The following is a 26,532-nucleotide window of genomic DNA, read 5'->3' as shown; positions in this document are numbered from 1 at the left end:
GAGACCAATACCTTTACCCAAGCAATTCAGAAATGTTCTTCTGACATTTTTACTGTACCAGCTTACATCTTATTCAGGCCCAAAAACTGGATACAGTTATCTGTCGATGATAGGCAGAATGTATCTTAGGGAGAATTTAAAGTTCAACACAGGGCTAACACAGAAACACACCAAGATGGCTACTTAGATGTACTAAAACAAGGTATTTTGAATATTATTAATATTTATGCTTTAGCACTGCTAGAGGAAGTCCAAACACTAGGGCACAAGAGAACGCAAACTCTACAGAATAAATCCAAGGCTACGATTCAAACTGGAGATCTTTTTTTCCAAGGAGACATTGGTAATTACCACACCGCTGTGCTGCTTCTGTGTAACTTTGTATTTACTGATATTGTACATGAAAAATGTTTGAAATGTATCTTTGTTCAATGCATTTGTGATTTTTTTTTCACAAGTGAATTGGATAAAATACACAGCAATCTTCAGCATAAGATAGCTCATCTTCTCCACAAGTTGAAAAAAATTGCATTTCCTTTCCCACTTATAACACATTGGCATGTGATGTACAAGATATTGAGAGTGGATTTGCACACATCTGCCACAGGTTCCCAAAGTTTCAGGAGAATTGGGGTAAATTCACACCAGCCCTCTTTAGCCCACGTTAATACTCTTTTTCATTTGCCTAGAAAATTTGGTTGATTTAGGGAGGTGTGAATGTGTACTCAAACTCTAATGCGGACCAAAGAAGTGAACTCTGGTCCTCCTAAAAGCCTAGGTCTCGGTTCAGCTGAAGTGAACTGTAGTGCGGTTTGAATGTATACGTGAATGCCAAGTGGTCCTGAGACCGCTCCAAAAGCAGGAAACGCACTACAGCAGAGGGTACTTGTGTGAAAAACAACATTCTCCATAGTTTGATGCCTCATCCCCGACTCTTGCTGAGCAGATTTTGTTGAACAGTGTTTGTTTTTTCACATTTACCCAAAGACAAAATAAACATCCAACAACAGCTAAAATCTGAGGCCACCCCACTTTTGCTTACATTTTTAAGAATCAAGTTGTGCTTAGTGTCTTGTTCAGATTTTGTTCTGTCATTTCCTTCAGTGATTCTTAGTGCAGCATTTTCACAGGCAAGAGGATAAACAAGTTGCTAATGGGGTTTCATTTGTTTAATTCTGATAAACAACTGATGTCCACTTGATGTTTGATGTCCTGTTCCTGTGAGAAGCTTTATTTGTTCTATGTTCCAGCAAGACAACAGCCTGTTGGAACAAAGGAGTGGTCTTCTACTTTTAACTCATTTATTTACTAAACCGTTATTTAATCAGGAAGTCACTATTGACGTTCAGATTCTTGGTCAAGATAGAGTAGATAAAGCATTCTTCTGGGATTTCTTTACCAAGACTTCGACATCAACCCTGCTAAAGTGTTGTGGACTATGTTCAGGAGTCTGGCAAACCAATCAGTTTGAATACACTCCAAAAATTCAAATCTACAAACAGAAATAGTCCAAAAGCTTGCAGATAGCTAGAAAAAATGTTAAAGTACAACTTGCTAGCACATATTCTCGACAGATGGTGTGGACCAAGATATAATCTCCTAATCTGAAGTGCACAAACTAGTTTACTTTTAAGAAAATTCATTTTAGACACAGTTTTGCTCCTACAAGGCGTCTGATCAGGATCTGATCAGCCATTTGTGGAATTTTATTTACTTGTTTAAATGAGAACACTGCATGGATTTCAGCCAATTTTGTCAACAATGAAAAACACATGAAAGTGATTTTTGGAAAAAGAACCAGGAACGAACAGATTTTATCAACAACAACAAAAATAAGTCATTTCTGGTGTACATGTTGCATTAAGATGATTTTAAAGTTTCAGTAATATTTCTGGCAGAACTGATGCATCACCAACCACAAGCCCAAACTTACCACTTAGCCCCACCATTAATACATATTTATTACATACAGTCTATACATTGACATCGTTCCAGTCAACACAAGAGGTAAGTAGTCAGAATGAGAGGAGTTACTCAGGTCAGCTAAAGAACTTTGATTTCATAATCCATACCACTGAACTGGATCATCGAGTAACTCTTTAAGGTGGTGCAAGCAGAACATTTTAGACATTTTACAAGTGGGAAATAAGCATGTAAACCAATTAGATGGAAAAATGTGAGCCTCACAAACAGATTTTGATCAGTTTTATTGTTAATATTTGCTTCCACAGTATATCCATTATGGCTTGGGAGTAATCTGAATCAAACTCTCACTCAAATATGTGAAGTCTTGAAATTTTAATGCAACTCTGAGATAAAGTATGTAGTGTGCTTATGTAAAGTAATGTGCAAACTTAACCCCTAACCCTTTAGTGGCATGGAGTATTAAATCAAACCGCTATTGTAATGTGTTGTGTCGATATGCCGCACCTAATTCGGTATGCTGACCTACAGCAATTCTAGATGAAGACTCATGCTTTAAACTTTTTTTTTTTTTAGTTCAAAGGAATCTATTCATGTTTATGCCGCTGGAAACATTTTTGTTTGATTCTTTGTGCGGTGCAACACAGCTCGGTTCAGCTCAAACTGAATCCCTATATCCTAATGAAATAGTCAAAGCAGTACCTACCAAACAGTTATCACTTTGATTAAAGAAAAACGAAGTATAAACGTTTTTTTTTTTATTAAAATATGTCATGAACTAAACTACAGTAAACAAAACTACTATCACAATTACATACCCACACTAGACAAACACACATTTTTGGCAGTAAAGGAACGCCATAAAAAAAAACTGCTGGTCTGCCGTGTTTAGGAGTACCTCTTGTGATGTCACTGGCCAAATTGTGAAAAAATAATAATTTTGGAAGTAGCTTTGCTTTCTTCAGCTCTGACGTGAAACCTATACATTTGGTGACATAAATACATTCATCTTTACTCAGTTGTGTTTTTATTGTTTCATGTTAGCCATTTATTTGTCTCGCTGGACTATGCTTTGCTATATTCTGCTTTTTGTTCACGTAAAGAAACGTCCGACTCCAGTAATCACGTGATACTAAAAAAAGAAAAGAAATGGGCGGGAAGCTCGTGGGCGCCTGGTGAGTGCAGCGGCTCGCGACCCGCCCTGAACCGACACGTCAGCGGGCCCACGCAGGCCCACTCAGGCAGCGAGCAGCAGCAGCGGCGGCTGACAGATTGCGCGACCAGAGTAGCGGTTTGTTGATGGTCGAGGTCGCTGAACTTTGCCTCGCTGGACGGTGTGTGCTGAATCTCCCTCTGGAAAGCCATTTGCATGTCCCGCGGCGTGTCGCCCCGCCGCATTGTCCCGCAGGAGCTTTTCTTTTCTTTTCTTTTTCTTTTCCTGGAAGGAATTGTCAAGTCAGACCAAGGTGAGAGGGGCTTGTGTTTGTGCCACTGCAGTTGCACAATGCTCGCTGCTCTGCATGCGCTCTGAGCTGAGGCGACGTGTTAAGAAAAGCTGCTGGTGGTGAGTGGAAGTTGTGGCTCTTTTGTTTGTCCAATCGGCTCTGAAATCCATATTCTCCACCTCTATCGTCTCTGGTTTTCTTTTTGAGCTTACACAGAATTTTTAACTGTAATTTATTTTTAAACCTTCTTCCCTTATTCTTGTTTGTGTTTACATTGTTTAGCTAAAGCGTGGTGTTGGTGGTTGTGGTGTATTTACAGGATGGCTGCTTAAAAACATTGATGGTTTGCTCACCAAACCTTCTCTTTAGATAGTTTTTTTTTTTTTCCTTCTGTGCAGGTCACTGCAGGGTAACATCATGACAGGGGACGCAGTGGTTTTGAGGGGCCTGAGCTGGATAAAACAGGCAGCTAACAGAGGCAGCCTGAGCAGCCCCAACAACCACAGGCTGGTAAGCATCCAGCCCGCCATCGGATCGCCAAGGGTGGGTCCGATATTAATATCTGTATCGGTTTTGATATTGAAAAAAATCGGTTGTGCCTGATCCATTTTCTGAGTGTTTCATTATTTATTTTTGCATTATGTTTAATGGAGTTTCTGAACGATTTGAAAGAATTCGCAGTTTATGTTTTTACATTTTTGGCAAAACAACCTTTTGTTCTTGTCAGTTTCTTTAGTGCTTATTTTACACTGACTGAACAAGTTAAAGTTGTGTTGTTTTAACATGTTTGACCAAGCTTGTGTAGTTTTTGGTGTCACACACTGCAAAGTTATCAGATAAATTTGTGTTTAAAAGAAAAAGTAGGTGATTAAATCGATTTTGCTCCGTTTTTCTGCATCGGATCGATATCAGTCGACACTAGATCTCAGATATCGGTGTCGGAAGTGAAAAAAGTGGATCGTGCATCCCTACCTCTTCATTTTCTGTTTGCTCTAAAACTACTCCATCCAAGAACCTGCAGCCCGGGTTTCCTCCTCCTGTGTGTCGCAGTCTGACCTTGATGATAACAGAAACTCGCTGGGAGAAACCTGATTGGTGCGTCTCGCGTCGTAAAGTCAAATAACTGTTACAGATTTTCTTCAAGCGCGTTTCGTGTTTATGTTTCACATGCAGCTGCATGTAAGCCTGCAGAGACGGTGCTTTGCCTTAGCTGACGTTGAACAGCTACCATTGTCTGTTATTCTGTGCAGCAGCTTTTGTAGTTGCTCTACTTTCTAACCTGATCGGGGGCTCGGGTTGGAAATTCATTGTATTGACCCCACTGCGTTTCCCCCAGGCCTTCAAAAACTGATTTTGATTTCAGTTTTTGCTGGAGTTGTGTTTTTGTGCCTAAAATGACCAGGTTTTCTTTTGTTTGTTTGTTTGTTTTATCTGTAAAGCATTCAATGAAGTGTATTTTTGATGACTCAAAAGATCCTATTTTTTATTTGGCCATAAATAAAAACAATTTGGAATGTATGGATGAAGTTATTATCTAACCAAAACAAAAAAAAAAGAAAGAAAAAAGGCTAAAAGGCGAGTTTTTGTTGTGACATGTCATAAGTACTTCATTTTAGTACCAGAGAGAGCAAAGCAACGCCACAGTATGATAACACCTCCACCGTGTTTTACTGTAAAACCAATGCGCTTTTTGTTTGGTCGTTTAATTTTGACACATATGAACCCTGGATTCCTAGAGTGTTAAATTTTAACTCCCCTCACTGGACAGGTCACTGGTTCGTCACAAGACCAACATCCAACCATTCACAAGCACACACACACACACACACACTCACACACGCACTCACACTCATAATTAAGAATTTCCAGTTGACCTGACTCAACACGTACCTGGAGAAAACCCAGACATACACAACGAGATGAGATTTGAACCCAGCAGCACTAACCACTGGTCTGCAGTGAACTTTTTATTTTTTTTTATTTTTTTGGTAAACGTCTCTTGTAAGAAGCCTTTGTCACAGACATTTTGTATCCTGTGTTGTTTCCATTCTTCAGTCTTCTTGTCCACCTCAGGTTTGGCCAGAATAGCTTCACGTGGTTCGCGCTGCAGTGGGTCGTGTGCGGCGAAACAAACACTTCAGTTTCGTTTCGGTTGCTATGAGATGCCTATGTTTCAATGACCTTGAGTAAAAATATCACAGTTTCTGACACTTGTAACTAAAAAAAAATGCAGACGATGATCTAATTGTTTTTATTTCGAACTAGAAAAGCAACAGCAATTCCTACTAATGCTGAAATAACATATTGAGTATTAACGTTAGCTGTCTGTGCCATAGATAGCTCAGTTTTTTTTCTGTGTGTTTTTTTTACTGTTTTCATTTTGATACCTAGACTTTAAATGAAACAAAAATCTTTTTTTCTTGATTTTTGAAAAATCTGGATATATTTTTTTCCCACCAATGTCTCCGCTGTCATGATTGATTTCGGCGCGCCCGCTGTCCTCATCTTGCCTGACTAGCGTGTTTAACGGCTTCTATTTGTTTAGGTTTTCAATTCAGGTCAACTGTACGGTGGAATATTGGCGTCAGGCTTTTTTTTTTTTTCATAACAAGAATAAAGTTGTAACATCAAAAGAATGAAGTAGTAATTTCATGAGAAATCCGACAAGAAAATAAAATGAAGATTGTTGAGCATCCTGTGAAGTTATGCTTTGGTTTCAGTTTTACACAGAGTAGTTAATTTTTTTAACACAAATGTATCAAATTATTATCACCAGCAGGACTTTGAGATGATTGAGCAACGACTGAGTGTATTTCAAAGAACACCACACACACCGGAAGCTTTTTTTCCTCATTAAAATACATTTTTCTAGGACGTTCTTCTGGTAAAAATGTGTGTTTATTTTGCGAATATTATGACCGTATTCTCGTAATTAAGCAAAAAATCTCAACCCCAGTGCTCCGTCGTACAACTTACAGAAGGGATGATTGAAATAAAAACCATTTATAGTCTAGAACAGGGGTGGGCACTCCTGGTCCTCGAGGGCCGGTGTCCTGCAACTCTTAGATGTCTCCCTGGTCCAACACACCTGAATCCAACAGCTGAATCTCCTCCTAAGTGCAGTCAAGTTCTCCAGAGTCCTGTTAACGACCTCATTATTTGACTCAGGTGTGTTGAAGTAGAGATGCATCTAAAAGTTGCAGGACACCGGCCCTCGAGGACCAGGAGTGCCCACCCCTGGTCTAGAAAATAGAAGAAAGCAAGTGGGGGAAAAAAACAGATCAAAATCGGATCTGGAATAAAAAAAAAAAAAAAGAAATTTTATTTCTAAACCCTGTTGTCCAACCCTGGCATGAGCGCCAGTGTTTTTCACGAAAAATTTCATAACAATTTATGAAACAGCTTCCTCTCTCCTCTTTTTATTGGACAGACTTTCAACAAGCAGATGGACTGCGGCGTCCTCAGAGCCTCGCCAGCTCAGTTCCTCAGATACTCCACCGTGGGGTCGTACCTCGGCTCCTGCTTGGCCGGAGGGGCAAGCAACGCTCACGGGGCGTGCGGCGGAGGAAGACCCGGTGCTGGACACGCGAGGTACCGCAGGAACTGGTCGGGTCAGCTGTACTCTGGACACACGCGGCTCTTTAACCAGGACAACTCCACAGTGGGGCGGCTGACGGCGGAGGACATCGAAAAAGCAAGAAGCGCCAAGAAAACCGAAGCAAAGCAGTATCAACAAGCGGTACTGTGCCTTTAAAAGACAGTAAATAATGTCGGGTTTTTAGGATGGAAGGGCTCATGAATACAAGAAGTAAAAAAAAAAAGTTATTTTGTTGTTTAAGTTTTGTCCTCCTTTTGTTTAGCTGAGTGAAAATGCTCGGGAGAGGAAAGTGCCGGTCACAAGGATAGGAAGGCTGGTCAATTTTGGAAGTAAGTGTTTTTAAGTTTTCTTTTTATGTAAGAAATTTGAGGCTGATTTCCAATATTTTAAAAAAAAATCTTTGACCTGCCTTTAGGTTTTTTTTATGTAGGGGGTAGAGACGACGTCACACACTGACCATGAGACAGGGTTTATATGAGTCAAAAATAGACATAAAATAATCGGATTTGACTTTTTAGCATCTTATGTCTGCAATTTTTTAAAAAGGTTTGTGCACCCAGCTCTACTCACTGTGAACAGTGGGTGTTTCCTAGAAAATGATAGATATCTACCTTAATCACATTTCCAGAAATGCTTCCATATCCAGAATGTTCCATTAGAGACATAAACTAAAAAAAACCTGAGAAAAGAAAAACGGAGCAACTTTGCAGTACTTCACTCAGCCTTCCTGCTATCTACTGTGATTGTCTCTGGATTATTTTTGAAAATTTGACCAAGACGGACCAAACTGAAGTCGCATTACTTGACCAACAAGATGACCAACATCCTTCAAATCCTCAAATTTAGGTCTTAAAAAGACTTGTACATCCAGATTTTTTTTATATATAAGATCCCCCAAAATAACATTTATAAATCTTTTAAATTTGTTGTTTCTTCCATCAAAAATTGCTTTAATCTTTAAGTTTTTTTAAATGAATCTTAACCTTTATTTGTTTTGTCCGATGTATTTTGGGTTAGACGCCCAGTGCGATGAAACCCCCAGAAGAGCAAACGTTCTGGTGGGAACCAATTTACTGCCGGACCCTGATCCTCGTTGCCGTTTGTGCTGGGAAATTAAATGAAAACTCTCTCAATACCTACCATCTTGTTTAGTTTAAAATAACGTATAAATAATGTTTAACAGGGTTAAGCTTGAAAACAGGAGCTTTAATTAATATTTCCATGTGTAGCGGAAGTGTAAACATTGTAGGGAGGTGACATACTTTGAAAAGTGATTAACTCGCTTTCCAGAGCTGGAAAAAAGAAAAGAAAGCCACTTTAAGTTGGTAAAGTTATATGTAACAAGCTTATTTTAAAAGTTAACTCACTGTAGTTTAAATTAGGAAATTCTGTGGCTGTTTCAAATGATGACATTAAGTTACTGTAAATGTCGGGAACGCCTGTATGGGGGGGGAACAGGATTTCAGAGCCGCCGGTCCAGCTGAAAATCTTCCAATTCAGCTCCCCGCTTTACGTCTCGGTGCATCCTCACTTTTCTTCCTCCTGCACCGACACGTTGGTACAGAAAGTGACTGGCAGGGCGTAAAACCGTACCGCCGGCTTGGCCGTCCATCCGTGTCTTTGAGCCACATTTGTCCCCGAGAATGTGCTGTGCAGCCGGTGTAAGATCACCGGGCAGGTGCAGAGACCAGAGCTCGGCTCTCTGACTGGGTTTCACGGCGCAGGACGGTTAATCCCCGTTCTCACGTTTTCTTCTTTGACCCTGCAAATGATTCTCTCTCCTTTTGTGCTTTCATTTATTTACGTTTGCATTTCCCAAACAAGTTCAGTGACTCAGAAATGTTCTTAAAAATACTGTAATAATCCTTAGCGACTCTCACATTTTATTAGGTAACGCAATCATTTCTGGGGAGACAAAAAAAAATTGAGCAAGCAGATTGTGCAATCTTCCTCCGTAGCTGCAAAGGCTCATGGGAGAATAACAAGTTGGTTTGCAGGAGATCACCAAGAGTAAATGTGTTATGAAAGTACAAACCTCAGCTACCAGAAAGCCAGAGCGTTTTAGTTTTGTTTCAGTGAAGTGTGTACAGAACAAAGTTTTATCATAGATTTAGTACGGAGAGGGTGAACTCGTTGTCTTAGTCAGCAGATTTTTTTTTTTTTGCTGACTCGCTCCCTCACAAGAATGGAAGTTCAGGCTACCAGCAGCTGAGGGAAAAGTTTCCGGGATGTGCCGACAATCTGGCTAGTTTAAAAACCTTTCTCTTGGCCTCAGTGTCACCTCCCCGGTTTAAGAAACCCCGTTATCGCCTCCGTCGTCAAAGTCCAACTCGCTCCTGTGGGGCTTCCAGGCTGCCGATCTCGACCTCCGTTCTCGGCGAGCGTCGCCTCTGTTTTATCCTCGTGGTTTGTCTCCGCAGGTCTGGCGGTCGGACTCGGCATCGGAGCGATCGCGGACATGGCTAAGAAGAGTCTGAAGCTGAAACAACCAGGTAACAGGAAGTGAAGTGATGTTTAGTTTGTCGGTCAGTCGGCAGGGCGGATCTGCTGCTGATCTGACACAGCAGGAGTTTAGTTTGAGTCAACTTATCAGTGAGCAGCACCAGGCTAGATAAGCACTAAGATGAGCTCTGGGTTGACAATTGGACTTTGGTTTGTGTCGACGACAGACGTGTTGGGAAGTCCTGCTCCTGGATTTCTTGTTGTTCTGCTTAAAATCTTAAATCTAAATGAGCTAAACAGACGATAAACAGTGTCTTTATTTGTGTGTAAGCTTCTGTTTTCGATTGTATATCACTGTTGACATAGCACAGCTACAGACAACTATTTTTGCCCATTCCTCTTCGAGCTCAAGCTCAGTCAGATTGGACCAAAAACATCCGCTAACACGTTTTGCCACAGATTCTCTTCAGATTTCTGTCTAACAGGGGCATTTTACCTCAAGAAGTATTGCATCGTACTCCTGAGTGCACCTTCAAGGTCGTCTCCCTGCTGAAAGTTGTAAAAGTTGAACCTCCACCCTGAACTCTGAGCTTTTGTTTGCCCCCATTTAACAGATTTTCTTCCAGAATTGCCGTGTATTTAGGCTCCAGCCTTCAACCTGGAGCAAAGCATCCCCACAGCATACTGCTGCCACCACTTTGTGCATGTTTTTTTCACTTCAGTTCTTAAATTAATCGATTCAGAACAGCTGTGATATACAGGTGGACTCTGTTTACATGTTGGCTGCACTTGATTTTATTTGACTCCATCAAGATGGGGCCAGCTAAATGTGAAGTTATAACACACACACCATATAAATAAAATACTCTAAAATTTGTGCCAAAATGTGGAAAAGTTCAACAGGTGTCAGTATTTATCGTAAGACTTTATAACGCTAACCGCGATTAGGATTTCTAAGGCCGGGAAAATAACCAATATCATGAGAAGTAATGGTGTGTAAAAGTCAGAAATCTTCTAAAAGTATCTATCGGAGATGTTTCTGTTTCATCTTATTTGAACGTCTGTCATATTTTTAATGTGAAACCTCTGGAGTAAAGCATCGTGGAAATGGGGAACCTCTGCTACCGAAGCTTACAGTCTGTCAGATTACCACAAAGAAGTTGCTACGGAGACCAGAGTCTGGCACTTGACCTCTTCTTTACTGAGGGTCAATGAGCCACTCGACAAAACCCGACAACAGGATGTTCCTTGAAGCACCAGGCAGAGATAATCAGACAGCGGATGTGTTCTGAAACGTGCTCATTTTTGTATTTTTATGTATATATATTTTAATGTTTTTTTCAAAGGGAACAAAAAGGCCGTCCTGGACTCGAATCCCTTCCTCTCTGAGGCGAACGCTGAAAGAATCGTTCGGACACTTTGCAAAGTTCGAGGAGCGGCTTTGAAAATGGGCCAAATGCTCAGCATTCAAGGTGAGGCTGAATAGTTTCCCCTACGCTAAATTTCCTGTAAACCCTCAAAACGATTGTTTTATCGATGCTCCTTGAGCTGTTGGTCGAGTCAGGCTGCTGCACAATATGAATCCATATGAGGATGTGTGTAAATGAAGCCTCTGTTAACGTCTGTCGGGGTTTCAGTTTCTTTAACCAACAAGCTGGATTCCCTCATCAGCGCTGAAAAAAGCGCAGGCCGGCTGAACGCACAGAGCGCCATTCCAGCTGAGCTGTTAGCTGCTGTAGGCAGCGGCTTAAGCCGACTCCGAGGTCGGCTGTGTTCACACCGCATGCATTACATTAGGCTGCTGTTTTAGCTCCCGTGCGTCGCCCGTGCCGCTGTCAATTGTTTGTCATGTGAGCTCAATGACTGAAGCGTTTGTTGTCTGTAACATAAATCCCCTGTTTTCTGAAAGATAAACTCCTCCCGCAGCCGTTCGAAATCCCGCATGGACAGTCGCCGGCGTTTGTTTTGACGGCGACTCCTGAAACGGCCATTTTCTCGCTGTCAGGTTTCAACTTGTTCCCTTTGCTGTGGTTGGGAAACAACCGTTTAAGTAAGAAAGATGTAAGGAGAAAATAAAATCATGTTAAGCATGTGTTTTTATTATATTTCTACTTCTGAGGCTTCTATTCCTGTTTTTAATTGCGAATGTACATTTTGGTCAACTCACGTTTCGTTTTTCGGGAGACTGTCTTGACTTGTTTTATGGATTTTAAAGTATGCCGTCATGCGACCTTTGAACTGCTGAGGCTGCGGACCGTGTCTGTTAACCTGACCGTAGCATGCTGGTTGTTCTGTTTCCAGCTCAAAGACTTGCAACGGATCAGACTTACTCTTAGGATTCTGTAGACTTCTATGTTATAAAAAAAATAAAAATGCTGATTGATGACCCATCAATCAACATTATTGATGGGTCAATATTGATGACCCATCAGGTGATCAATCAATATTAACCTTAAAATTAACCTTACATTTGTTTTCTCCTTTTCCTCCATCAGACGACGCCTTTATCAACCCTCAGCTGGCTAAGATCTTCGAGCGGGTCCGGCAGAGCGCAGACTTCATGCCCACTAAACAGATGATGGTACAGTTATCTCAATTAGCAGTACAGAAAAAATGATTTAGCTTCCAGTCTCTTCACTAGAGCTTTGGGGTTTTTTTTTTTCCTCATCTACCTCCAGAAAATCATCACTAGCGATCTGGGCCCGAACTGGAGGGACAGCCTGGAGTACTTCGAAGAGAAGCCGTTTGCGGCCGCCTCCATCGGTCAGGTTCACTTCGGGAGGCTGAAGGACGGCAGAGAGGTGGCCATGAAGATTCAGGTGGGTGCGGTGTTTACGCAGCAGCGGATTATCCGAGCACATCGTGCCCGCGTTCTGCAAACTGATGCCCCAAATGTTCCGCCAGTACCCGGGAATCGCCAAGAGCATAAAGAGCGACGTGAATAACATCATGACTGCACTGAGTTTAAGCAACGCTCTGCCTGAAGGTAACATTGTTGGAGTTTTTTTTTATTATTTTATCACCTGTAAGATAACAGCTGCTATTGTGTGCAGGCGGTCAAGCCTGATAATACCTGTGTGCCAACCAAGAACACCTTGTCATGTACAACACTCCCCACCCCCCGTTTTTCACCTCAATTTCACAGGTTTGTTTCCAGAACATCTTATTGAGGTCATGAGTCGTGAGCTAGCTTGGGAGTGTGACTACATAAGGGAGGCAAACTGTGCCAGAAAGTTTCAGTAAGTCCTTCGCTATTTTTTTTTTTTATGGCAGATATTATAATATGTTTGTGTCAATATTTTAGAAGTTAATTAAATGACAGTCAAAGCATTTCTGATTCAGCTTCTCGTATTACATTTTGTGTTTTATATTTGCTTGCATTGTGATAACTGGGAGATATTTCTTGTCTGTTGTGCAGAAAAGAGCAAATCCTGAGTTAAATCTGTTTAACTCAGATTTAAATCATGATAATCATGATTTGTAATTATCTTAAATTACAACAACAAAAAAACTTGAGGTAGTAAAACTGAAAATGACTTAAAGCAGGGGTATCCAAAGTGTGGCTCGAGGGCCATTTGTGGTTCCCTGAAGGATTTTAGAGATAACATTTTGTAAAAGAAACAAAAAATTAGATCTAAAGAAATAGATTCCCATTTGTTAGCAATGTTTTTGCATTCATCTTAATTTTGGAGTAACTAGAAACTCAAAAGCAAGTCTTACAGCCCATATAAGAAAATAATCATCTGGGTGGCTGTCTTTTCTTTTATACAAGGATGCATTTATTTTTTCATGTCATGTTGAGTTTGTGCAAAGTTTTGGCTCTTTTAAAGCTTCAGATGCTCTGATAGTAAAGCCTTAACATCCCTCCAGATACAGTAACTCAAAGTTCAAACGTCGCCGCTGACTTTCAGTCCGTCTTTGAAATCTGAGTCTGAAACAGTTTGTAGTTTTGAAACGGAAATTGTCTGCCACAGTAGTTTCTGTTATTTCCCTTCTATTCAACTTAACCTGAAGGTTTGAAAAGTGAAACTCCTGAAGCCTTGCGCTGCAGAAACTGGCCTCCACTTCTCTCTCTACCCTCCGTGTTTTCCAGGTTCCCTAGCTGCAGCCTGCAGAGTTGCGCCGCGTTCAGTGACAAATGCTTAATTTCCCAAGAGCTTGAGTTGATTTATGCTGGGAGTTAAGCAGAGGAAAAGGCTGATAATTTTATCAAAGTAAAATAAACAAACAAAAAAAAAAAATACAAACTAGAATTTAAAAAGTGCCACTGATAGCTTTGAGCCTGACATGCCAGGGTCTGTCTTTATTGGACAAAAGCAGAATGCACTCCAGTCTCACATTAGGACGGCTGCTCAGTGGACCAGAGTCAACACTGAGGTATTTCTCTGCGGACAGAGAGAGAGAAACCTCCCTGGGGAGTTTGGTGCAGACTTACAGCTCGTTGAAATCGGCCCAGTCTTTGTGTCCTTTTATATCGGACCTTGTGCGCCTCTCTCTGCGTGACAGGCAGCTGCTGAAGGATCACCCGTTTTTCTACGTGCCCGATGTGATTGACGAGCTCAGCAGGGAGCGGGTCCTCACCACAACGCTGGTGTCCGGTTTCCCCCTGGACAAGGCCACGGACCTTCCTCAGGAGCTCAGGAATGAGGTACGCCTCGGAGATTCGGGGCACGCCGGGCCGAGTCAACACCGACGCATGGGTCCTTGTTGAAGTGTGAAAGATGACCGGGTTTGATCCGCAAAGGTTTTTTAGGTTTTCACATAAAAACAAAATACTTTCATAAATGCTCAGTAAAAGCAAAGTGACACCTGGATTTTAGAATAAAGGTGGCGACACATAAGTTCTTCCATATAATCCTTCAAGGACTTCTTGTAGCACCAGACCTGTGGAAAAACATGGCTACAACCAACGATTAATTTAGTAATCGATTAATTATTTTTTTTTAAAAATCACTTTGTGCAGATTTTTAATTTAACCATGTAAGCTTATTTTGTACAGTATTCAAAATATATTGAAATACAAGTCAACAAATAATTCAATTACTTTTTTAAATAAGAAAATGAACATTTTTAGGCAATAAAATTTTCATTTTCTTATTTAAAAAAGCTTCATTATTTGTAGCAAAGGATGCATCTGCAGATAAAAGAAATATTTCTAACATTAACATGTGAAAAGCTCTGCCGTTTGTGCTTCACTTAACATCAACACAGTGTATTGGTGATCTGGTGATTATTTTTTGGATTAATCAATTAATAACTGAATAGAGAAATGTGCTTAATATGAGATTTATTTTTATTTATTTGTTTTTCACAGAATTTGAACCAGGTGAAGCTAAAACTATGCCGCTTTAAGAGTTTTGGGTAGAACATATTCACAAAGCTTTTTTTTTTTTAATCTTAAATCCAAAATGTGGTTTTTTTGTAAAGTTTTTTCTTAATTACTGATATTTATCTTTATACTCCAGTTAACGATTAATCAATTACTAAATTAGTTGACGATTATTTCATAATCGATCCATTATGATTCATCACAATAATCCGATTAACCGTGGAACCTTTTACGTGGAAAATCCCCAATCTGGTTGATGTTGTCCTTATGAGTAGCAGGTGTTATTATATAATGTGTAGCATTAGTATTAATATAACTCCTAATAGCTGCTGGTTTCCACTCCCCAGATCTGTGAGCAGATCCTGATTTTATGCCTCAGGGAGCTGTTTGAATTCAGATTCATGCAGACCGATCCAAACTGGTCCAACTTCTTCTACAGCCCACAGATCCATAAGGTTTGTTAAAACCCGAGTGTCGCTGGTGTAAGATGTCTTCCCGTCTCGGCGGTGAGTGACGGGTCGTCTCGTTTCCCTGTTTTCAGGTCGCGCTGTTGGACTTTGGAGCTACAAGAGGATTTGACAAGAAATTCACAGACAGCTACATCGAGGTAACTAGTGTGGGAATCAAGCTTTTAGTTTTCACTGCTGCTGTCCAGTGGTCAAGTAAAAAAAAAGAAATCTGGCCTCTGTGCACTTTTTTATTAATAAAAAAAAAAGGATCTTTTTCTTTTTTCACAAAATAAAACCACGTTTAGTTCCAGAGGCGTTTGTTATCCTGCAGTAAAATAACATGTTCAAAAATGGACTGGGTGTTATAAAATGTTGTGCTGAAAACCTGAATTTGTAAAATTTGACAGTATTTGGTTTTAAAACTTACTGATTACTAGCAGGAGAGTGTTTTAGTAGTCCATGAACTGCCTGACAAATAATAAATTATAAAGACTCCTCCATGTTTGTGGCTCCAGGTTCATTCTTAGGCCCTTTTTCTTTGTCAGAAAAAGAAAAAAGCGCTACACTTTGCTAGTAAATACAATATTTATGGTTATGGTGAGACAGATTCTGTTTATACAGGCATGCAGTCAGGAAAGCCTTGAGCGTTTAAACTTTCCTTTTGGCTTTATTTGTTGATCAGGAGGACAGCACATCCCTTTGTGTGGATGTGAGTCCACTGGAATAAGAGCAGCGATCCTTCTGTGGGAGGAGGATGGTCTCATCTTAGTCTTAAAGGAGCACACAGCTCAAGACCCAAAACAAAAACAAACCCTTTATTATTTATTCAGCTCAGTCAGAAACTCATAATAAAAACAGAATGCAGGGGAAGAGTTTCTGTTTTCTTGGAATAATGTTTTTAAAAAAGTCACACAGCAGTTGCATTGTATCAAGGAAGTTGAAACTTATTCAGTTCAGTTTGTATGGCAAAAAGTTTACAGTGAGGAAGTAGGTTCAGTGTATCATAGAGGGCCAAAAGTTGCACAATAAGAGACGGGTTTTAAAAATAATGAAAAAGAAAACCTTCAATAAATGTCATCTACGATTACCTTAAATAAATTGGTTATTTCAAAGTACTTGCTGTATTTTTTACATGGTTTGGTGAGTCAGGAGCGACTCATGGTTTTTGTTCCCCATTATCACAATGACACATTTTTGACTAAAAAAGAAAATGTCTTTAAGAGGTTCAAGGCTCTTTTTAACTGCGTTTTCTGAATTGGATTATTTTCACGTAGCTTGGGCATTTTCCATACAGTTGTGTGTTTTTCCATGCGAGGTGGGTAATTGTTTTTATTGATCTGTGCAGCACTTTAAGCTGCTTTTAGTATCAACCAATCAAATTTATAAATTTGATTGGTCGATCGTTAATGCAACTTGTAGTCTGGAATATACGGTAGTTGAATGATTAAATGTGTAAATTGTTCACTAGAATTAAATGTAATTATTTGTTGATTATTTCATAGTCCATTGAATTGATCTGCACCCAGTAATGTGAGTGGGTGGGACTAACACGGCTACGGACGAGGAGATTGGTCCGCAGCTCTACTACTGTTCAGGTTAGCCAATCAGAAGTCAGGGTCTGTTTAAGGAGCCGTAGAGTTTCATGACTTTACCACAGGAAGAATGAAATAATAACTTAAGCAATTATATATATATATGCATACATATCTTTCTATCAGTTTGTAACTTCACGTTTTAAGGAATGTTATCAATGGAACAACTTAGTTAAAAGGTTTTACTTAAACTCTCACATAAATATTCAGCTTCAAACTCATGTGCTGGACTTTTAGTTTACCCAATTCATCCTGATACAGTTCAGTCACACCACAAGAGTCACATTAGATGCAGTTCCAGAGTCGGTTGATAATAAAGTTCCAGTTTGTTGAAAGTTGTGCAGTTAGAATCTTTATTTATTTATTTTTTTTTAAATTTCCATTAACCCAACCTTTATGTTTGGATCATTTTGTGCTTTCAGATCATTAAGGCAGCGGCGGATCAGAACCGAGAAGGCGTCCTGCTCCAATCCAGAGACATGAAGTTCCTCACAGGATACGAGACAAAGGTGAGAAACTCTTATTTAACTACAAGAGGCTGTGATTAAGTTGTTTTGGACCGCGTCTCTTGGTCGCAAAGACAAGAAAAGCGTCAGCGTATCGAACGTCCAATCAGAAGCAGGAAGCTGCTTTTAAGAAGCTCTGGTTGTTTTTCACCAACAATCAGCTGAAATTCCTGCTGTCTGGATTTTGGGTTTATTTTTTTAAGCATTTCGAATTTGGATTTTAAATAATTTTGAGATTTATTTTAGTACAATTGTTTCATTGTAATAGTAATCAGTGGCCCAATATCGGGGGCGTCCCGCTGTCCCCCCCTCTCGGTCCTGATGTTTATTTGTGTCGATGTTGCCCTGTCGTTTGTGTTTCTGGTGAGTTGTCACGCTGACAGAGAGCTTTTCTTCTCCTGGTGTCACACCCTAATCAGCTAATTAACTCAAAACACCTGCAAAAGTTTCCTGAGCCTCTAACCCAGGGGTCTCAGTCTGACCAAGCAGCAACTCCATGGAAATGAACACAATTTGTTTAAATTGATCTTATGTAATATTCTAATTTTCTGAATTTTGGGATTTCCATCATCTGTAAACCATAATCATCAAGATTACAAGAAAGTAGAAGGTTTGAAATACTTTCACTCAGTGTGACCTATATATTTAGAAATGAATAAGACTCCAAATAAAAGGTTTATTTGACTATTTGTATCTCTTGCCTGATGGCAGCAGCTGGAAGAGACCATGGCCAGGGTGTGAAGAGTCATTTAAAATGTCCAAAACTTTCTTATGGAGCCTGGAAGTGTAAATCTGTTCCATAGTGGGGAGGGGGCAGCCTATGGTTCTCTCTGCTGCCCTAACAACCCTCTGGAGCGCCTTCTTGTCCGCGGATGTGCTACTGCCGTCCGCGGACAAGAAGGCATTGAACGTGTCGACGATTTCTGGCCGAGTCGACTTTTGTCGTGAATGAATGAACTGTTTTTTTACTCCGCCATATTGAACCTGAAAACGCGACTCGCTCTGTATAAAACAACTCAGCTGCGCAAACCAATTTATCGCCAGATTTCCCAAGCTTCCGATCGCGGCTCCTGCTGTTAAATCACCAGGTTTGTGCTCATTTTCCCGGCTAACGTAAAAACTAATCAGATGACTTGTAGCCATGTTTCTGGAAACTGGACCACAGTGAGTCAGAGCGTGCCCTTCAGCAGAGTGAAGCAGTTCGTCTGGCACCAGTCCGTCAGTTTTGTGGAAACTGAGTTGGATTCTAAAAGACACAAACGTGACCAGCTAACGCCACGTAAACAGCTGCTAGACACTATTTCCTATTTACTGAATATTTTCATTCCTTTTTAAGCCAGTTCTCTATCCTCATTAAACCTTTTCTTTATCTTCCTCTGAGAATCTTCTTGGTTTTCTCACCTGTCGACTTTCAGTTCATGAGCTTCACAAGTCTGGTTTTGGCCTGGGGGGGTTGTTTTGTTTTGGAGGCCCCATCTGTTCCTCTTGTATTGATTGTTTTACACCTCTCTGTGTACGCTTAAGCCTCAGCTCAAAGAGAGCGACCAATCATAGGCCTCCCTGCTTTACACTTCTCCTTAACGTGTTGCTTTGTAGCTGCTGCTGCACCCCTCCACGTTGTTCCCTCCCGAACATTAACTCGGCCTCTGCTCTTCCTCTCTCGCAGTCGATGGAGAACGCCCACGTGGACGCCGTGATGATCCTCGGCGAGGCCTTCAACTCCCAGGAGCCGTTCGACTTCGGCGAGCAGAGCACCACGGAGCGCATCCACAGGCTCATCCCCGTGATGCTGCGGGAGCGCCTGACGCCGCCGCCGGAGGAGACCTACTCCCTCCACAGGAAGATGGGCGGCTCCTTCCTCATCTGCTCCAAGCTGAAAGCCAGAATCTCCTGCAAGAACATGTTCCAGGAGGCGTACAGGAACTACTGGAAGGATCGACGCCCCGACTCTGAACAGTGAAGACTTGTGTTACGTTGGGATTATCTTGAATTATTATTTTTTTTGTATCATGTTGGAACAATTGACATGACGTCAGCTCTGCCCCCATGCTGAGGTAGAGCAATCCTCCCCCAATCATTCCAGGGCACTTGTCAGCAACTGACCAATCAGCGTTCCAAGTACAGTACTCCGACAATATTGACACCATCTATCATAGAAAATACGCTGCAGTCAGAGAGATTTTGAGGAAAATAATAATCACTGTCCAAGTTGTCAGTGGGTGCAATATGCAATCCCGACGGCCATCACCCAGAACATACAGAGGGCGGAATACAATTTATTACATTTCCAAAATCAAAAAGGAGTCTGGAATAACGCAAGCAATGGATCATGAACTGCAGAACCACCTCACGTCCAGCTGAATGAAACTGATGAACGGGAACTATCACGTTAGTCAGCACCACGAAGGTAACTGGTAGTAAACATCCCAGTTTTTGTCATAACGATACTTACTGATAGCTCTGTGCTATCGATTCAGGGCTCCTAACGGCTCAGGCTCCGTGCTAAGACTTACCAGTTGTGTCCGAATTCAGGGTCTACATCCTATGTAGGATGGATCCTACATAGGATGTATGTTTTTATATATATATATAACATATATCCTATGCGGTCTGTTTATTCACAGACCGCGAATAAACGTGGACCGGAAGGGAAAAGCTGTGAATTCGGACAGGTTTAGCCTTCCCCAACTGTCCCCGCCCCCACCTCAGCGTAACTCATGTTGCCTAGCAACCGTGACAGCGTGAAGTTTTTCGGTCATGTATTACTAATTTCTATATTATTCTTCACCTTTTATAGTAAAGGGTGTTGCATAGTAAAAAAGGAAATCTGTTAGTTTGATTCTAAAATGTTCAAACGTGTATTGCACTTTTCTACAAGGAATACATATAAGCAAATTATTCATTTACAAATATAATACTCTCCAGATCTCAGATAAGACATTACGGTTAAATAAACCTATTATGTTTGAAGGCTTAACTTTTAATCAATCAAACCGATTTGCTCTGCTTTGAAATACGTTAGCAAACTAAACATTTTTCTACCAGATATTACCAGTGAATAATATCGGTGTTTAACTTCCACTCATTGGGGAAAGCTAGCGGGAGTTTTTATAACAATGTGCCGGGAGTCGGGCGTTCTCCCCCGGTATACCGAACCTGGAGCGCCCGGCCAGCTAACAGAGCTAGCAGCTAACGCAGCGGGAGCAGACATGTCCGAAAATGTCCGAGCAATATTGCAATTAGGTGACGTATTGATGAACCGAGCAGATACTTGAGACTTACACACTTATATTCTCGCCTAAAAACGTTGTACCAAATCACGTTGTCATTTAAAGTGTAATATAGCAAAAAATAATTTGTCGCTCTTCACCGCCATTGACGCTCTGCCTGAACGCCCGGTTGGGACCCGCAGTGAATTATGGGATATGGTGGGCCGTGAAGGTTACACCGGACCCATCCTTCAAATTTGGGGAAAAGGAGGACTCATTTGAAGTAGTCTTGGAATTCGGACGGGAACTTGTCGCCACGCTATGACGTAACCGGTTTATAAGGCAAAAATGATTCAAAAAATGTCTAGGGCAACACATTGAGGTCCGTTAGTCTGCCTTAATAACTGTGTGGTTGTCGGAGGACTGCTCTACTTCCGCATGGGGGCGGAGCCGGCGTCATGTCAATTGGGGGAGGTTCCTTTTTATTCTTTTACAACTGTTACATGGTGGGGGAAAAAACAGAGCAAAATGTATTCCAATAGCAGCTATGGTTGTCTTAATCGAGTGTTTGTTTTGATAACACCATCTTTAATCTCCATAAGGATCGAATAGTTTGTACATATCCTTTAAGCCAATCTGTTGTTTGTACTGTATAACCTCCCTATTGTGTGTGGTGAGGGACTACACTCCACCTGACCTGAACCGTTGGAAAATAAACTAATCATGATGATGCTAAAGCAAGACACAAACCCCCCCCCAGAGTATACCAAAAAAATATGCACGGCGACACCTGATCGGTTAAAATCTTTAGCCATTTATTGTGGCAAACCCAGCGTTTGAATTTTTCTGCTTTAGCTGAAGAAAAGCAGCAGAGATGTGTAAATCTCAAACAAATCTTTATGTAAATTAAACAAACAAAAAAACTCTTCTTAGCCCCAAAGTAAGAATAAAAAGTTGATTTCTGCGGTGCCTTATTGTTGAGTGAGTGGAACTCACTGCTATGTTTTTGTTTTTTTTAATCCTGAGGGTTTTCTCAGCTGCTCCCTCCTCAAAGTGGGTTTGTTTACGGCCGCCATGATGGTGGAAATAATCTCGTTCTTTAACATAAACGCTCCTGAACAGTTGGTGAATAACGCTTTGTTTCCCCTCTGCCTTCCTCTTTCTGAGCCCTGCCTCTGACTCACTTGCAGAACAAAAAAAAAAAGGAAGTGCTACTTCTGTCTGAATGTCGTTTTAACATCTCAGATGTTTCATTAACCCTTCTGAGTCCAGCAGACATGTTCAGCTCTTTGTCACATTCCTGCTTTTTTTCCTGACAAGTTTTGCCACGAACACAGCCGTTACCTCCCACAAGATCTCAGTGAAAAGCGTGAATACTTTTGTAAATTTTTTAATTTTCAATAAATACGGAAAATGTTTCCATTTGTTTTCGAGTATTGAATTATTTAAATCTATTGCAGAGGGGAAGAAAGAAAAACTGCATATGAATTTAAAGAGAACATTGGAGGTGAAAGCTAAGCCAAAGCTTCGCTACATTAAGTTTTGCTAGCTAATGCTTCACTCTGCTTTCCCTGCCTCCTTTATCCAAACAGCAGGATCTGACCAAGCATGGATAATTAAAAAGTGGGGAGCACACCTTAAAACAGGCCCTACATATATAATTGTCTACTTTTTTATAGCTCCAATGTGAATTGGCATCATTAACTGGATCATCTCGATGCGTTGGCTGTGTTATTTATGGAGAAGAATGTTGCCAAAACCAACCCTGACTTCAACCAGTCATTCAGAAATTTGCTTCAGAAGGGAAATTGTATGTACAAAAAGTGGAATACAGTACAATATAATCTTGCTTAGGTTCTTTACATTCATGTAAATACATTGGTTTGATATATTAATGTGTATATTTTAGAGTTATAGCCTCTCCTTTGAGAAAACCCATCTGGTATTGTACAAATTTAGTTAACGTTGGCTACAATCTCATATTTACACTGCATTTATTAAAATTCATTGTCTCTACAAATAAATAAAAGGCAAAACCCAGTGAAAGCTTATACCCAATGCTTACAAAAGTGTTGTCCAGGTAACCAACCAATTTAAGTAAGCTTTACTAACTCTACAAATAAGATTGATTTAAAACAAATTAACCAAATCTTAGCAGGGGGCATATTTGTTTATTCACTTGTCATTTGAGCAAACAAACTCAAAAAAAAAAAAAATTAATTTCATCCTGGAATAATAAGATTGACATTCATTTCCATGGTGTTTGGGTGAAAACTTTATGCATACTCCAAATAATGGACACAGCTTTTTAAAACCAGCTGCAGCTGGTTGCCACAGAGGGAGCAGCCAATCAGAATCATCTTCTGGATGAAGCCTTGCATCGCTCCACTTGGATTGTGATGCTGGAGAAACCAAACTTGGAACGAAGGAGCTTTGTTGCCTTCCTGAGGACGATCTGTGAATCCGCACCTTCATCTGTGAAGACAGACATTTTGTTGACTATGATGAAGCGGGTCCTTGAACACCTTTGTGGCGTGTTTTATGTCTATCCACCTATAGCGATGTGTGCGGAAAGCAGAGAGTGGTCCATGTTGAGGCTCCATGTGTGCAAACTGTTGACAGCTTTGACTTTTCCCACGGACAGTAGCTGCTCTCTAACGGAGCCGACGCCCTGAGGAGCGCCTAAACAAGATCAACACACGGGCAGAAAGACGGCGCGGCGCCTGCTGTCAAGCTCCAGCCAGCAGCAACACATGCGGAGCAAAGCGTTCACCTTCCATCAGTATCCTGAACACGGCCTTCGAGACGGGAAGTGTTGTTCCGACGACGACGACGGAGAACAGGAAGGTGCAAAGGGGATCTGCCACTTTATACTCAGGCTGTCGGCGAGAAAGTATATTAGCTGAGGTCAACAATAAAGCACTAAAAGGCTGCTAACGTATGTATGAAGTACTGTGTAACATTTTTTATTCACATAACCACAAACTTGAGTTATGCAATTCGCTGTGGTAGCATGTTAGCTACGTTAATTCTGATTTGTTCTTTATGATAATGTTTTTTGCTTGCATGTTTAGATAATTATTCCCTTCGGTTTTGGATGGTGTGCACCTGTAAAGGTGCAACGTTGGCGTTTATGGTGGCAAAATGTAGAAAACTTCAAGGGGTAGAAATACCATTTCCAAACCAGTGTAAAAGACACAGCAGATCTTCAGTCAAAGTGAAGTTATGAATCAGAAGCTGGGAGCTGAGAGGATATGTCTGGACATGTTACTGGGATTTTACTGAAACTCGCCCAGAAGTGAATGATGCTAGCAGCCAGGAGGACACCGACACTCTGCAGCAGGTCGCCCAACACGTGGACGAAGGCCGCCTTCACACTCGCGCTGCCGTGGTGACGACCCCGAGTCCGTTTGTCCCTCTGCGCTACGGGGACCTCGTGGTTGTGGCCGTGTGAGGCACCGGACTGATGAAGAATCAGAACCATCCTGCATGAGTTAAAGGTCCACGTTAGTTACAGGGTTCGCACTGTTTTCCCTGTTGATTCAAGCATTTTCAAGGTAAGTTATCAAACTTTTCCAGCACCACAGAGATAAAAACAATCCAAATGAACTAAAAAAAATATAATAAAAAGACTGTTTCAATTCATTATTATGACAATCTATTACTGTTATTAATAATGTCTACAGCAGCCACCAAGAAAACTAAAATATAACATTTATGTTTGGAAATGTCTCTCACATCCTACACACCTGACGTACACAGATCAATAAGTTATTAAGCTGTTAGGAAAATAAATATTACAAAGAAACAATCTTAACAAATCAGGTTAAAAGAAATAATGTTCCTGCTCAAATAAAATGCTAAAGCACAAGATGCAAAGATAGTTACAAGAAAAAAAAAAAAAAAAACTAAAAAAATGTCACTAATTTTTTTCTTTCAGTTAGCAAACAGGAATTATCTTGGTAATTCAAACTGACTGAAAGTTTAGTCTGATTTAACGTCAGACTTTTTATTAGGTGCATGAAAATATCTGGTTTCCAACTGTAGGTAACGTTTTACAAATCTAGGCTTTTTAATCAAACGGTAGATTGCACGTCATTACAAAACTGTGCAGAATGAATATCCAGCACCTTCAAGGATTTCAAGCACCTGCGGGAACCCTGAGTTTAAGAACAGGGTTCGTTTGGCTGAAATAATCGCGGCTCACTCACAGGACGTTGACAACCACGGCGCAGGCCGAGGTCACGAGCATGATCTGGCCGTCGATGTCGTACTCTCCCTCAGCGATCCTCTGCACGGCTGAGAAGACCAGAACCGCCGTCACGGCCCAGACCGACACGATGGAGAGGAACATCCCCAGAATCTCTGCACAGCCAAACAGCCGAGTCTTTAAATGTGTGAAAGCTCCGATGTTACTGAACATCTGAAATGTTCATAGAAAATCCTATTCGAGCGAGTTACTTTCTACCATTTATTTTTGCTTTATTGTCATTTAAAATTTATCAATAGTTCCTTTGGTGAGAATAGTAACCCGTCACTTCCTGTTCTCTCGGTGTATAAATTTGACCTGACGGAGATTTGCCTCGTTCTGTTAGCCACTAGTAAACCAGACTTAACCAGGTCAGATGAGACTGCTTGAATAAGAGGGAGCGCATGGTGGAGGATTTGTGATGCTGGAAGTTTGTTTCGCATCCAACAAGAATCAGCAGATTTGAAGTAAATTGTAAGGAGTCATGAGTAAACTGTGAATGGGCAATCAGCGAGTAATGCAGCAAGGCACTGACAGAAACGGGGAGTACAAGTGAATTTTTTTTTTTGGTTGACTTTTGTTACCGCCATTAAATGGATATGTTCAAAAGCGCATCCTCATCAGGCAGGCACAAAGCATTAACTTTTATCTCGGCGTGTTGAGAATATCTACATTTTCTGTATGTAGAAAACCCCCCAAATTTTTTCAATTTGTGTTGAAAAAAACACAAATTGTGTATGTTTTCACACGGCTTGATGGAAAATGTGTCGTTCTGCCATAGAAAGCTGGCAGCTCTCGCTCAGTCCCACCTGCTCGGTACCAGCCGAAAGTCATGGTTTGAGTTTGAGGCCTGGACGAAACCTCCAGGGAGAAGATGCTGATCACGATGCTGCCGAAGTCCGTCAGAAGGTGAGCCGCGTCCGTCATGATGGCCAAACTGTGAGCCGCGTATCCGCCTGGAGGACAAAAGAAGAAAATAAATAAAAGCATCTTATCGTTTTTATTTCAGCTCAAACCTCATTAGTCCTGGCATTTTTTTTCCACCTTTTTCTTTAAACACGAGAAAATCCTAAAGATAAATCCGGCATGTTCTTTCAACAAAATTCAGAAAAAGCAAAGATAAAGAGGCACAGGAAATTACTTGCATCTCACCGATCACCTCTCCGGTCATAAAGACGAGGCTGACGGCGCACGCGACAAGGAGCTTCCTTCTGGCCACACGTCTTGTCTTATTTTCAGACTTTGACACGTCGCTCGACTCCTGCCCCACGCTGCAGTCGTCTTCACTGAGCTCCGAATCTGAATTCCTAATCCCCGTAGGACTCGACCTGCCAGGGAACACAACATTTCAGATATTTCAGTCGACACTAGAGAAGCGAACCGTTCTGAAATGTCGAGACGGTTGCAGGCACCTTGTGAGAGGCTCCAGGTAAGTCTCAACGAGGAGCTGTGTTTCCGAGTCAGACGGCAAGTCCATACTTTCAGGTGTTTTTGCCTTAGAGCTTAGAAACCTGCCACCTGTTCTAACACACGTTATCTGGCAAGGGTGGAGCGCCACAGGAGCCAATGAGTGGAGTGACACAAATAAAGAAAAAAACACTCAAATATTTTCATGTTGGCCCAAAAATTTATTTCATCATACATTTATGTTGCTTTCATTTTACAAAAACGGTAAAAAGTAGAAAAATATTTGGAATATTGAGGCAAGAAAAAACAACAACATTTAATATTCTAATAAAAATGAAAGAGACAACAGGATAAGAATATATTCAGGCACTTCAGAGTTGTTC

General features: G+C 41.0%; 2 protein-coding genes across 7 annotated transcripts; one reads left to right on the top strand and one right to left on the bottom strand.

The window, feature by feature from the left end:
* The first annotated feature begins 3,117 nt into the window (after positions 1-3,117).
* On the top strand, positions 3,118-21,911 carry coq8ab (coenzyme Q8A, genome duplicate b). Of its 6 annotated transcripts, none has more exons than XR_004336752.1 (15): positions 3,118-3,389; positions 3,767-3,911; positions 6,799-7,107; positions 7,229-7,295; positions 9,387-9,458; positions 10,755-10,880; positions 11,904-11,989; positions 12,087-12,227; positions 12,313-12,394; positions 12,554-12,647; positions 13,915-14,056; positions 15,085-15,192; positions 15,279-15,344; positions 16,689-16,781; positions 17,201-17,293. XR_004336752.1 is itself a non-coding variant. In XM_032546675.1 (15 exons), the coding sequence occupies exons 1-15, from the start codon at positions 3,223-3,225 to the stop codon at positions 19,242-19,244; spliced, it is 1,854 nt and encodes a 617-aa protein (XP_032402566.1). In that variant the 5' UTR covers positions 3,121-3,222; the 3' UTR covers positions 19,245-21,911. The 6 variants fall into 6 exon arrangements, 5 of the variants coding, with proteins under 5 accessions (XP_032402566.1, XP_032402563.1, XP_032402564.1 ...); XM_032546675.1 differs by lacking the exon at positions 16,689-16,781 and adding an exon at positions 18,951-21,911 and having other exon boundaries at positions 3,121-3,257; positions 17,201-17,287; XM_032546672.1 differs by lacking the exon at positions 16,689-16,781 and adding an exon at positions 18,951-21,911 and having other exon boundaries at positions 3,121-3,389; positions 17,201-17,287.
* Positions 21,912-22,644: 733 nt separating this feature from the next.
* LOC116708715 (zinc transporter 2-like) lies at positions 22,645-26,354 on the bottom strand. The gene is made up of 8 exons (XM_032546677.1): positions 26,155-26,354; positions 25,895-26,070; positions 25,552-25,698; positions 24,705-24,858; positions 23,786-23,978; positions 23,267-23,372; positions 23,047-23,175; positions 22,645-22,968 (listed from the first exon to the last, which is right to left on the bottom strand). The coding sequence occupies exons 1-8, from the start codon at positions 26,217-26,219 to the stop codon at positions 22,850-22,852; spliced, it is 1,089 nt and encodes a 362-aa protein (XP_032402568.1). The 5' UTR covers positions 26,220-26,354; the 3' UTR covers positions 22,645-22,849.
* Positions 26,355-26,532: the final 178 nt, after the last annotated feature.

The sequence above is a fragment of the Xiphophorus hellerii genome, chromosome 19, assembly GCF_003331165.1.
Source record: "Xiphophorus hellerii strain 12219 chromosome 19, Xiphophorus_hellerii-4.1, whole genome shotgun sequence".
NCBI classification, from domain to species: Eukaryota; Metazoa; Chordata; class Actinopteri; order Cyprinodontiformes; family Poeciliidae; genus Xiphophorus; species Xiphophorus hellerii.
Note: the sequence above shows the minus strand (reverse complement) of the source record. Positions and strands in the feature narration are given on the sequence as shown.